The sequence below is a fragment of the Phyllobates terribilis genome, unplaced genomic scaffold (genome assembly GCF_046119375.1).
Source record: "Phyllobates terribilis strain yellow unplaced genomic scaffold, ASM4611937v1 Scaffold_46__1_contigs__length_10046794, whole genome shotgun sequence".
NCBI lineage: Eukaryota > Metazoa > Chordata > Amphibia > Anura > Dendrobatidae > Phyllobates > Phyllobates terribilis.
Genome location: NW_027362806.1, coordinates 5,891,704 through 5,905,884, shown reverse-complemented (window position 1 = coordinate 5,905,884; position 14,181 = coordinate 5,891,704). Strand labels below are relative to the sequence as shown.

Sequence of the window (14,181 nt, the reverse complement as noted above, 5' to 3'; positions counted from 1 at the left end):
CCCATTATGCCCCTTATGCAGTATGTATGATGTCCCCACAGTACTGTGTGAGGTTTTACAGTTGGAATAATCTCTCTGGAAAATGGTTTTCCTTTGCCTGCTCCCCTCCATGTATACCCTCGAGCATGTATACATGCATGTAGGGGAGCAGCCAGTCTTACTAGATATCGCGGCTTTGTACAGTAATATACCGCATGATGATGGTATCAGAGGATCATTTCTTGAAATCAAGATCAGTAGAGTGTAGCAGACATAATGACTTCATGGAGGATCTTCTAAAATTCACTCTTAGGCTGTGTGCCCACGATACGAGACTCTCCTCCAGACCCGGGTACCATAGAACCTGTAAAAAAAAGAATAAAATAAAAAATAAATATTATATTTACCTTCTGATGGCCCCCGGTGTCCTTGTCTTTGCTTGCCGGCAGATCGCGGTGAACTGTAGGACCTATGCTGACGTCATAGTCATGTGACGGCAGGTCCTTCTGTATACCGCGAGCTGCCGGCAAGCCAGGACGGAGCGAAGCAAGACAGCGGGGGCCATCGGAATGTAACTATAGATTTATTTTTTTATTTTTAAACATTCTTTAAGGTCACAGTATATAAATCCATGCCGTTTGTATGGATTTATATAGTGTGACCAAGTTGTCAAGCACTTTCCAAGTGATGCTAAAATCTCTTGGAAAGCGTTTGTGAACCCGCATGCGGAAACGCATGTGAAGAACGCTTCACATCCGCATGTCCCTGGCAGGAAAAATGCATGCACAATCCGCATGTACAATCCGCATGTACAATCTGCATGTACAATCTGCATGTACAATCTGCATGTACAATCTGCATGTACAATCTGCATGTACAATCCGCATGTACAATCCGCATGCTTTTTTTCTGCCAGGGAGATTCAGAAACGCTCAGGAAAAAATCCGGAGCATTTCCATTTCTGCATCGTGGGCACATTGCCTTACTTGTTTTTGACTGGCAGTACTTCCTCCAGCTCAGGGATACTGCGATGGGGAGCCGCTGTGCCCCCTCATATGCTAACTTATCCCTGTACTTTTGGGAGGAATCCATAATATTCAGAGATGATTATAAGTGGTGGCATCCATATACTGGGGTATGGTACAAATATATTGACTACATTTTTATCATCTGGTCGGGGACGAGTGAACAATCTTTTTCATTTGTTGGGGAACTCAACATCAATAGAGTGGGCTTTAGATTTACGTCTGAATTTAATTATAATAATGATAATATTTTTTATTTTTATAGCGCCAACATATTCCACAGCACTTTACAAATTTAGGGGGGACTTATACAGACTTTACAGAATTAGCATAACTCAGATATTAAAAGAGGTGAGGGTCGCAAGCTTCCAGTCTATAAGGAAATAGGGGAGACACAAAAGGTAAAATGTACTGTATTTTTCGGACTATAAGACGCACCGGACCACAAGACGCACCCCAAATTTTGGGGTGGAAAATAGGGAAAAACTTTTTTTTTGATAAGATGGGGGTCCCTCTTATAGTCTGAATAGGTATCTTACCTGGAAGGGCCGTGTAGCAGGGGACGCAGGAGGCAAGGTCTTTCAGGAAGCCGGGCCTGGCACTGGTGGCTTGCGCTGGTCACCTGGGTGCCTGGCGCTGGTGGCCTGGGGCTGGGCGCCCGGTGCTGATAGGCCTGCACTGGGCGCCTGGTGGCCTGGGGCTGGGCGCCCGGTGCTGATAGGCCTGCACTGGGCGCCTGGTGGCCTGGGGCTGGGTGCCTACTGACCTGGTGCTGGGGGGCTTGGGTGCCTGGGTGAGTGGTGGCTGGCGCTGGGGGCTTGGGGCCTGGGTGAGTGGTGGCTGGCGCTGGGGGCTTGGGGCTTGGGTGAGTGGTGGCTGGCTCTGGGGGCTTGGGGCCTGGGTGAGTGGTGTCTGGCTCTGGGGGCTTGGGGCCTGGGTGAGTGGTGGCTGGCTCTGGGGGCTTGGGGCCTGGGTGAGTGGTGGCTGGCTCTGGGGGCTTGGGGCCTGGGTGAATGGTGGCTGGCACTGAGGTTTGGGGCCTGGGTTAGTGGTGGCTGGGGGCTTGGGGCCTGGTTGAGTGGTGGCTGGGGCCTGGTACCGGGGCCGGTGTCTTGCTGTGAGTAGCGTGGCAGAGGGGCATGAGCGGCTTCCGGCATGCACAGCCATCTCTCTGAAGCTGAGATCTGCAGGAAAATTGCCTCTGGCGTAGCTGAGCACATGCGCTGGCTCCGGTGGATCTCAGCTTCAGAAAGATGGCCGCGCGCAGCGGAAGCTCACAGCAAGAAACTGGTAGATACCTCTTCTGCCACCACCTGCTGCCACTGTCGCCGCCACCTGCTGCCACTGCTGCCGCCGCCGATCCCGCTCCACCACCACTGGTAAGTTACTTTCAGACCATAAGACGCTCCCCTCATTTTCCTCCCAAATTTGGTGCGTCTTATGGTCTGAAAAATACGGTATATATATTGTATAATACAGCCATAATATACTAAATAGGGTAAGTACATAACACTACATGAACTGGTCACCAGCCAGTATGTGTACAGTACAGACATAGGCTAATCAGTGCATGGATGGTATGAACATGATTTTGAAGAAAATTTTAATATGGACCAAACTGGGACAGTTGGATGAGTGTGTTGAGGTGATAGGCCCGTCTAAAGAAATGGGTTTTTACGGCACGCTTAAAACTGTGGGTATTGGGAATTAATAGAATTGTCCTGGGTAGTGCATTCCAAAGAATTGGTGCAGCACGCGGGAAATCTTGGAGACGGGAGTGGGAGGCTCGGATTACGGAGGATTTTAGTTTAAAGTTATTAGCAGAACGGAGTGCATGGGTAGGGTGGTAGAATGGTGCTGAATCGTAAGACTAGATTAGGTGAGGGAAAGAGAATCATCATCGAGGGAAGAGAATCTAAAGGTGGTTATTGACAAGTAACAAACTACTCTTAAAGACCGGAAGCACAAACGATTTGTTAGGGCTCTGACTGATTTTAGAGAGAAAAAGGCTCATCCAGTTTATACTGACAAACCACCCCTACCAACCGATATTTCATCGTCAGAACTTGACTCCTCTGATAACGAGTATCACCAGAGGGATTCATATAGATCTTTTGGGAGATCAAGGGGTCGAGGTAGAAGAGGCCATTCAAAAAGATGGCAGGGTGGGCCACATGTACATCAGGGACAATCAAGCTTGTCCTTGCCCTCAGCTGCCTCCTCAGTTGCCCCGTCTTCTTCCTCTTTTTTAGAGAACAGGGATATTCGATATCCTCTACGAGGCAGGACAATAACATACAACAACTGAAGGGAGGTCATACAGGTATGTCTAGCCTGAGGTGTCCATGTGGGACACAGGATCAAACCAATCGGATTATTAATCACATAGTCTTACAAGCATCGAAGGTAGAGTTCTTGGATATGGTCTCTCCTTTGTACCTGTTACTCGTTTTGATCCTTTTGTCTGGACTGGATTAAGGACATCCATCTATTTCTCAGAAAATTGCGATGGAGGAAATTCTTTGCTCACAATGATAGAACAAAATGTCAGCAACTGGGTATCAATCAGGAGGATCTTCCGGATGTCCAGTTGCTGGCCGGTTTGGCTGAAGAGGGGGCAAGAGAACCAGGGGATGGCCCCTTCTCAAACCTCAAACTTAAGAGTGTAAAAATGCCACCAGTTGGTGAGATCAACAGCGTAGATATTTTCTCAAAACTTGTGAGTGAGGAGATTAAGAAAATTAATCCCAAAACCAATGTTATATCACCGAACCTCTCCTTTGAAGAACGCATGGCCTTAAGGAGTCTAAGTCAGGATACTTCTCTTGTCATTAAACCATCAGACAAGTGGGGGAATACAGTACTCCTTGATAGGGAACAGTATGTTGAGATGTGTCGAAGCATCTTATCGGACACTTCTGCCTATCAAATGCTTAGATGAGATCCCACTGCTGCGTATATGAAAACTCTTTCTAATATCTTACGCCAGGCGAAAATAACTGGACTCCTTTCCACAAGTGAGCATAATTATTTGCTGCCTAAATGTCCTGTCATCTCCACCTTCTATGCTCTCCCTAAAGTGCATAAGGGATACCCTTCCCTTAACGGTAGACTGATCATGTGGGGGGTTGATGCTTTGAGCCAGAACTGCAGTGTATATCTGGATCAAATATTGACACCTTTTGTTACCGCCTTACCTTCATATCTTAGAGATACCACGGATCTTATAACCAAATTGGATGGTATCATGGTGGACCCAGGTACTATTCTACATACTGATAGTATCTAATGAGTCCATAAGTTAAACCCTGAGCCAAAGGGAAGGTATAGTACCTAGTACATCTTGGTAGTTATCAATAGGCTCAAGGGAGAATACATATTAAATAATTGGACTCATGAACATACCCAGGAGTTGGAGATGGACGCCAATGGGACTGTCCCCTACGCACGTTTCGCTTCTATAAATGACCGCTTCATCATGGGGGAATCCCCCATGATGAAGCGGTCATTTATACAAGCGAAACGTGTGTAGGGGACATGGGGAATCTTCTCACCAAGCTGACGGTCCCATTGGCGTCCATCTCCAACTGCTGGGTATGTTCATGAGTCCAATTATATAATAGGTATTCTCCCTTGAGCCTACTGATAACTACCAAGATATACTAGGTACTATACCTTCCCTTTGGCTCAAGGTTTAACTTATGGACTCATTAGATACTATCAGTATGTGCGATGTATAGGAATGCCTTTGTGGCATAGTCACTATTCATGATATCACATTGTAATTGGCGCCACTGGCTACTCACAGCTTGAGGTCTGTGTTGATCACATTTTTGTGCATAAATGTTATATGGGTGTTTTTTGTTACTTATTTTAATCTTTATAAGCAATAAAATTTGAATAATCGTTCTAAGCTAGTGAAGACTCCATTTTTCTCTTGCTTATAAACTATTCTAGTATCTATAGATTTCGAGACACTGTATTCCGGCATACACCACGAGGCGGGCTTGGCAGCTGTTGAATTTTTCTTGAGCTCTATGGGAATACATCTTATGTAATAAGTTTATTTTACAGCTGCTTGACTATATCCTACAACACCACTATTTCCTGTTTAACGGGAAGTTTTACCACCAGCTCAGGGGCACAGCGATGGGGACCCCCTGTGCCCCCACATATGCTAATTTGCTCCTGGGCTGGTGGGAGGACAGGATAGTGTTTGGGGACGGGGATGTCGTCAGTGTCCCCCATATTCAATTTTGGGGACGGTATATCGACGACATCCTCGTCCTCTGGTCTGGTGATTCTACTTCTTTTTTGACATTTATTGACCATCTTAATGTCAACAACCTTGGTCTTAAAAATGACATATGAAATAGGGGGCGACAGCATAGCTTTTTTGGATGTCATGATCAGTATTGATATAAAAGGCTTCCTGAAGACATCAGTTTATAGGAAACCTACTGCAGCGAATGGCCTACTAAGATGGGAAAGCCATCAACCCGCCCCCTTGAAACGAGGTATCTCTAAGGGTCAATTTTTGAGATTAAAGAGAAATTGTTCCTCTCCCCTTGATTTCAGAAAAGGAGATTCCATGACCGGGGGTATCTCACGACTATAATCAATCAATCATATAATAATGCTTTGGGACAAGAAAGATCCATACTCTTGATACCAAAACACAAAGATGATAGTAGTCAAGGTACGAGACTTATAGGACCTTTGATAACCAGCAGGCTAAGGCCATGGGGATTCTCAGGAGATACTGGGGTATCTTAGCAACATCTGGGTCAGTTTTTAAGTGGATTTCTCCATATCCATCTGTCACCTATAGACGAGGGAAATCAATAAAGGACCACCTAGTGCTCAGTCACTATACTCCACCTGCCTGGGAAGGAACGTGGCTTGAGAGGAGGTCCCTAGGGACTTTTAGATGCGGACACTGTAGTTACTGTCAGTGTGTCATACCTTCTGATACGTTTTCCAGTGCCACCACTAAGAGGACTTATAAGAATACGTCATTTGCCAATTGTAAGACCATTGGGGTCATCTACATGTGCATGTGTACATGCCCCAAGGACTACATTGGTAAAACAAAAAGGTAACTACGAGTCCAAATTGGGGAACACATTGGGGATATCAGAAATAGTAGGGCTACTCCGCTTGCTAAACATATTAATGATGGCCATCACGGTGACCTGAAGTCCCTCTCTTTTTGGTCTATTGAAACAGTCCCTGTTTCTACTCGTCAGGGGGACTGGGATAGGAAAATCCTACAGCGTGAGTGCATATATTTTTTTGGGATGGAATCTGGGTCTAAACGAACAATTGAACTTTTCTAGCTTCATTGAGCCTAATCGGTAGTTGTCCATACGACATGAATCCTTTTTAAGCCTTGATGTAGGTCATGTTTGACCGTTTATGAGTTTCTCTTTAACCATCTGTGATATCAAATCAGATGTTTATGTATGGACATTGCATAATTATTAACAAGATACTAAATATGGGCCTTTTTTGTACTTACCTTTTTCTCTCCTTTCCCTCACCTAATCTAGTCCCGGGTTTGATTTATTGTGTCCAACATTGTACCGATAACTCTATATATTCTGTGTTGTATAGTCAACCTTCTAGGACCTGCCATTGGGTGGAGCGCATATTTGCGTTCCACCCTTGATGATATTTGCTAGTAGGACCTTTTGGAGGATTTGACGTCCGCTTGGGGTGGAATTTCTTACCCCCTTCCAACGGAAGTGATGTTGTTGGAAATATAGTTGACCAAAATCAGTGCTTTCATGTAACTTTAGTCTAAAGTTTATGGAGGCGTTAAAAAGTAAGTTATGGAACTCTGCCTCTGGCCCGGTCTAATAGACTTTTGTACATTACAGGCCCAGTACTTGGGGGAGGAGGGCATTCAGCCGAACTGTCACACCTTCTTAGATGCCATGTTTGCTTTTTGCTGGAGCAAGTGGTTAAACTGCCAGGGATTTTATTGCAGCCGCACCTGTGCCATCCCTGAGGTGTACATCTATGTTCTGGTGCCCAAAAGAGTTCATAACATGTTAAAAAATTACAAAATGTGTCTTCTGCTTTTTGCATGTTTTTTCTTTTTACAAGAATTGTTGGTGCCAATTTTCTTTTGAAACATTTTAATATCTGCTTTTTTTCTGTTTTTTTTCTTGTAATATAGGAAAGCCTAAGGCTAGAAATAAAACCCATAATAAACTGTACATGTAGACTTTAGTATCAAATCATTTCTGTCCACGGCATTTGTGCAAACAAAACAGCTTTTATAAAAGCCTCAAACTTCTGTGTGTGAATCAGACATGAGATCTAACTTGATAGAAGATTACAGTTCGGGGAAGACTGGAAACATTCATACAGACGGCCAGTGGTGAAGTAGTCAGTGACGGACTTTCTCCAAATATGGTTTTAGATCGGTAGTAGAAGATGTTGCGTCATCATGAAGTAGTTATTTCTCATGTCACATGAAATAAATCTCTCCTGCATTATTGCTAATGCCAATTCCAGTGATGGAAAATGAGACGAGAATTAGCATTATGGAAGGTGAGTCTATGAGAAACGTATCCAGCTGCAGACTTCGAGGAAGAAATTGCTTGTTGTCTGTGGCCTAAAATATAAAGGTTTTATTACTAGATGTAAAGAAAAAACTAAATACTGTAAAATAATAAATCTCCTCATATGTTTCCCTTATTATCTCCAGTAATTATTATTATTACACAGGATTTTTATGATGTTACATCGGCTCATCTTCTGCTCATTCAGGTCTCTACAATATCGGATCCTCTCAGTGAAGATCGTCTATATAAGAAAACTTTCCTGATTTACCCATCAAAGATGGATATGGACAGAGACAAGATGGCGGAGAGGATATTACACCTCACCCTAGAGATCCTCTTCCGGCTTACTGGAGAGGTGAGAGATTCTGATGACGTCACATTACATCATTCTTATCTATGGAAATAACAGATGGACAGAACTGGAGAGGTGAGGACTCTGGAAATGTCTGTAGTGAGATTTATTAATGTGTCTCTCCATAACCAGGATTACACAGTAGTGAAGAAGACCTCTAGTGAGCGCTGTCAGGACCCTGCGTCTGAGGGGTGGGGAAGACCTCTGAGCCCAGTCACGGGGCCTCCACCTCACCCCCTGATACATGAGTACATCAATGACCAGAAGATCGTAGAACTCGCCTACAAGATGATTGAGCTGCTGACTGGAGAGGTGACACTGCTGGGAATGCTAGGACATTATACAGTAACGCTATGGAGGGATCGGGGGGGATGACGGTATCATTGTATGTGTCAGGTTCCTATAAGGTGTCAGGATGTCGCCGTCTATTTCTCCATGGAGGAGTGGGAGTATTTAGAAGAACACAAAGATCTGTACAAGGACGTCATGATGGAGGTTCCCCAGCCCCTCACATCACCAGGTAATAGACAGAACTAAATACACACGGCCTATAATTATCTGTATGTAAAGAATGAATTCAGTCCTGTATGTGTTTCCTCCAGCTCTATCCAGTAAGAGGACAACACCAGAGAGATGTCCCCGTCCTCTTCTTCCACAGGACTGTAAACAAGAAGATCCCAATGTTCCTCAGGATCATCAGGTAGATGGAGAGAAGGTGTCATGAGATCTCCCCTATGATGTGTAGACGGCTGTAAAAGTCATGTCTTCAGTCTTGTTTTATCCACCATTATTATGTTTTATACTTGTGTAATGAGAATGGTGGAGATGGCAGGATTAGAGCTGATCATATATGTGACTTCTCCATCTGTCTGTGACTTTTATAATATTTGTTTCAGGGTGAAGATCTGACCCATATTAATACTACAGAGACATATGTGAGGGGTGATGAGCGGTGTAAAGAGGAGATTCCTACATACCCAGGTGAGTAGTAACCACTAAATGTAGGGAAGTCACAGATTCTTCTCAGTCACCGGCTGTGGATGCTTTATCGGTCGTGTAGTCCGGCCTTATCACAATCGTGTGATCACCATTTTGCCTCAACATTCTCCTTCATCCGAAAATATTCAATTTACTTTGTGTAATTGTAAAAGCCCTTTTCTATAGAACTTACAACCTGGAGGATCCACCTACCCCCTGGTATTAGTAGACGCTGACCGTTACCTGCCCAGATCTGTAAACTACAAAGCCAAATGACAGCGTACGTAGAAAGTGCTGACAAGTGAGAAAATCACTTGAAGAAAAATATTCTGATGGGCCTGTAAGAGAAAGCGGAGGGTGATGATGCTGTTGGCTTCCTAGATCCCTGATATCTTATTGGATGAATCTACCTTCTCTCCCTTCTGTGCGGCTGAATGTGCTCATATGGTCCCTACAAGACCAGGTCCAGTCTTTCTGGCCAAACTTCACTTTTATGATCCACAATATTAAATGTGCAGTGAGGGCCAAGTGTGAATTTCTGTACAATAACAACGGAGTTTCCCTTTATTCTGACTTTTCAAACTATCTTCAAACAGGATCTTGATAAACTACATAAATAACATTACACCTGTGCCATGATATCTCTCTAAGCTGTGCGTGGCTGATGGCTGTAATATACATTTATTCACGCCTGCAGGAGATGTGGTGGCATGGCTCGAGCCCTGGTTTCATGGATTCACTCCACATCATAAATTCCATTATGTATTCAATCCTAAAGAATTCAGATTCCTGCACAATCTCTCCTGAAATGGGGGCACTAATGCAGTGCATTGTGAAAGTATTTGGCCCCCTTGAACTTTTCTACATTTTGCAACATTTCTGGCTTCAAACATAAAGATATAAAATTCTAATTTTTTGGGAAGAATCAACAACAAGTGGGGCACAATCGTGAAGTGGAACGAAATTTATTGGATATTTTAAACTTTTTAAAAAAAATAAAAAATGAAAAGAGGGGCATGCAATATTATTCGGCCCCTTTACTTTCAGTGCAGAAGTTCAATGAGGATCTCTGAAGGATCCAATGTTGTCCTAAATGATTGGTAATGATAACTAGAATCCACCTGTGTGTAATCAGGTCTCCTTATAAATGCACCTGCTCTGTGATAGTCTCAGGGGTCTGCTTCAAGTGCAGAGAGCATTATGAAAACCAAGGAACACACCAGGCAGGTCCGAGATACTGTTGTGGCGAAGTTTAAAGCCGGATTTGGATACAAAAAGATTTTCCAAGCTTTAAATATCTCAAGGAGCACTGTGCAAGCGATCATATTGAAATGGAAGGAGTATCAGACCACTGCAAATCTACCAAGACCCGGCCGTCCCTCTAAACTTTCATCTCGAACAAGGAGAAGACTGATCAGTGATGCAGCCAAAAGGCCCATAATCACTCTGGATGAACTGCAGACATCTACAGCTGAGGTGGGAGAGTCTGTCCATAGGACAACAATCAGTCATACACTGCACAAATCTGGCCTTTATGGAAGAGTGGCAATAAGAAAGCCATTTCTCAAAGATATCCATAAAAAGTCTCGTTTGAAGTTTGCCACAAGCCACCTGGGAGACACACCAAACATGTGGAATAAGGTGCTCTGGTCAGATGAAACCAAAATCGATCTTTTTGGCCACAATGCAAAACGATATGTTTGGCGTAAAGGCAACACAGCTCATCACCCTCAAAACACCATCCCCACTGTCAAACATGGTGGTGGCAGGATCATGGTTTGGTCCTGCTTTTCTTCAGCAGGGATAGGGAAGATGGTTAAAATTGATGGGAAGATGGACGGAGCCAAATACAGGATTATTCTGGAAGAAAACCTGTTGGACTCTGCAAAAGACCTGAGACTGGGACGGAGATTTATCTTCCAACAAGACAATGATCCCAAACATAAAGCAAAATCTACAATGGAATGGTTCAAAAATAAACGTATCCAGGTGTTAGAATGGCCAAGTCAAAGTCCAGACCTGAATCCAATCGAGAATCTGTGGAAAGAGCTGAAAACTGCTGTTCACAAACGCCCTCCGTCCAACCTCACTGAGCTCCAGCTGTTTTGCAAGGAAGAATGGGCAAGAATTTCAGCCTATCGATGTGCAAAACTGATAGAGACATACCCCAAGCAACTTGCAGCTGTAATTGCAGCCAGAGGTGGCGCTACAAAGTATTAACACAAGGGGGCCGAATAATATTGCACGCCCCACTTTTCATTTTTTATTTTTTTTTTAAAGTTTAAAATATTCAATAAATTTCATTCCACTTCACGATTGTGTCCAATTTGTTGTTGATTCTTCCCAAAAAAAATAGAATTTTATATCTTTATGTTTGAAGCCAGAAATGTGGCAAAAAGTAGAAAAGTTCAAGGGGGCCAAATACTTTCACAATGCACTGTACTTTCTCTACTCTTCTGGTCAGGACTCATCATACCTCCAATGGTCCACCATAAATGAGTGCGACTCCTGTTTAGTGTTGGATTTCTCCCTTCATACATACGTTGTTGTTGGGGATGTTAAATGTTTATATATTCTTTCTTTTTTTTACAAGTTCATTCTGTATGATAGTCTGATTGTGGTGGGATCGGCCGGCCTCACTTATGTGAGTCTGTAACTCCATGGTAGTCTTTGAATGAAGGTCTCCATTGCTTCTTCCAAATGCCAGAGATCTAAAATTAAGACACTTCAGCTCTGCAGTATTGTAAAAAACATCACTTAAAATGTCCAATATTTCTTCTTGACACTTATCTGACAGAAAATATTGTCCCTTACGATAGTTTAGATTGCCAAGAGGCACCGAGCCCCATAGTCTAGTTACCCCAGACAGGTTTCATCACTAGTTACTCATTTCTCCTTCCCCCATGACGGCTCCACGGAGAGAGGGGATCCGCCCTTCAAGGACAGGAAACCTACAGATAAAAGGGCGGTACCTCTCTCCCGCATCAGTTGGTTTCCTGTCCTTGACGGGATCCTACAGGCACCGAGCCCCATAGTCTAGTTACCCCAGACAGGTTTCATCACTAGTTACTCATTTCTCCTTCCCCCATGACGGCTCCACGGAGAGAGGGGATCCGCCCTTCAAGGACAGGAAACCTACAGATAAAAGGGCGGTACCTCTCTCCCGCATCAGTTGGTTTCCTGTCCTTGACGGGATCCTACAGTTCCGGAGGAGGCATACCTGCGGGGTGCCAGAAGATGGACGTCGTGGGATGCCAGGCCTGGCCAGTCCGATCCCGGCAGCGGGGGTCCCCTGCCTCGGCTGGTGCGGTGTCCTGATGCGCCACCGCTGGGGTCAGTGGGCCTTTAGGGTGTGCGGAGGGGTGTCCAGACGAAGAGGACAGGGCCTGTCTGGGCCCGCCGAGGACTGTGCTGGACCCCCCTGATTGCGGCAGGTGGGAGCGCGGCGCTGCCTGGCGGCGTTCTTTTCAACTTCTGAGTCCCCCGCGCATGCGCGGGGCGCCCCCGGATCGCGTGGCGCCGCAATGCATGACTGGGTAGCTAGTCTGCGCAGACGTCCTCCCGCAGGTGCGGGAAAGGAGGGGGTGCCGGGTCACCACAGGCACTATGGGACGGACTCCCAGTGCCTTAAAAGACAGCGGAGGACGCCAGTAGCTCTGGCAAGCTGTCAGGAAAAAAAAAAAAGGAAAAGAAAACTTAATTATATACATTTATAATATACGCTATATAGGAAAAAAAAAAAAAGAATGACCAGGAGCTGCCTGAGGAGCAAGAGCTGCATCCTCAGTCGCCACCACCACCGCCAGCCCAACGAAAGAAGAAGCCGGAAAAAACGGGGCACCAGGACCGTAACAGTGGAAGCGGGCGCTCCGGCAAATCGCAGCACAGCAAGGACTCCACCTCAGCATCTTCCAGGAGGACTCCGTCTACAAAGATTGCTCCACCTCCTGAACCGGTACCCGCTCTTCCTTCTGGTTGGTAAGTGAGCTTTGTGAAAGTCCATGTTGTAACTAGGGGCCCTCGCTCTCTCTCTTTTTGTCTCTTATAGGGAAAAAAGAGTACAAGGAAAACAAAAAATAGGACCTGTGCACTATGCACTGAAGCCTTGCCCACTACTTGGGATAAGAGACTCTGCAGCTCCTGCATTGAGCAAACTATATGCGAGGGAACCCCAAGATTTGCCTCTGAAATTGGAGACCTAATTAAATCGCAGGTTGAAAACACCATTAAATCCTTTCAGGGGGGAAAAGGTTAAGGAAAACTAAAAACATATCCCCCAAGTCCGGCTCTAGCAGTTCTGAGCTTGGCGGAGATTCGGACATTTCCATCTCTTCCTCTTCCTCGTCTACAGATAGGGAAGCAGCTCCGTCCTCCTCTATCGAGGAAACAGCCTCATTAAGGCAGTCAGGTCTACCATGGGGTTAGCAGATCCCCGGCCCAAAAAATCTATCCAAGACGTAATGTTCAGCGGTCTAGAGCAAAAAAAGAGGAGATCTTTTCCACTAAATTAACATGTTCACTCTCTGATTAAGAGAGAGTGGAACAGACCGGAGAGGAAGGGCTTCCTTTTTCCTAAACGAAAGTACCCGTTTGAGGACCCTGCATGTTCCTTTTGAGAGAAAGCGCCAAAACTGGATGTCGCCAAAGCCTCAAAGAAATACTCCCTTCCATTTGAGGACATGGGCGTCTTAAAAGACCCCATGGATAAAAAGGCAGACACCTTCCTAAAGGGCTCCTGGGAAGCCGCTGGGGGGGGGTTAAAACCCGCGGTAGCTGCCACATGTATGGCCAGGTCATTAATGGTCTGGCTGGATCAGCTTTAAACACAACTGAGGCAGAAAACATCTAGAGGCACAATTCTTGAAACACTCCCGATAATGAAAGGGGCAGCGGCCTTCCTAGCTGACGCCTCGGTGGACTCCGTCAGATTAGGTGCTAGAGTGACGGGGCTCGCTAGCGCGGCTAGACGAGCCCTCTGGCTCAAATGTTGGCCAGGGGATCTACAGACTAAATCTAGATTGTGCTCCATCCCCTGTGAGGGCGAGTTTCTATTTGGGCCCGCTGTTTCCCGATTGTTTCCTGGCCGTCCTGGATTTAAAAGACGCTTATTATCACGTCCCGATACACAAAGACTACCAGAAGTTCCTCAGGGAAGCAGTTCCTATGGGTGGAGTGGTCAAACAATATCAATATTCGGCCCTCCCATTCGGCATCGCCATAGCCCCAAGGGTTTTCACCAAAGTTGTTGCAGAGGTGATGGCTCATCTAAGGG

The 14,181-nt window shown here is 45.3% G+C and overlaps 2 protein-coding genes across 2 annotated transcripts in view; both read left to right on the top strand.

The window, feature by feature from the left end:
- LOC141191468 (uncharacterized) overlaps positions 1–14,181 on the top strand; it is a 618,018-nt gene that overhangs the window by 481,792 nt on the left and 122,045 nt on the right. The gene's annotated exons all lie outside the window — the stretch shown is intronic.
- LOC141191486 (uncharacterized) overlaps positions 1–14,181 on the top strand; it is a 35,528-nt gene that overhangs the window by 16,197 nt on the left and 5,150 nt on the right. Inside the window, exons 2-6 of the mRNA XM_073661385.1 lie at positions 7,785–7,934; positions 8,064–8,243; positions 8,328–8,451; positions 8,534–8,631; positions 8,828–8,912. Of these exons, the coding sequence (XP_073517486.1) occupies positions 7,857–7,934; positions 8,064–8,243; positions 8,328–8,451; positions 8,534–8,631; positions 8,828–8,912 (565 nt within the window). The 5' untranslated portion in view covers positions 7,785–7,856. The remainder of the gene's footprint in view (positions 1–7,784; positions 7,935–8,063; positions 8,244–8,327; positions 8,452–8,533; positions 8,632–8,827; positions 8,913–14,181) is intronic.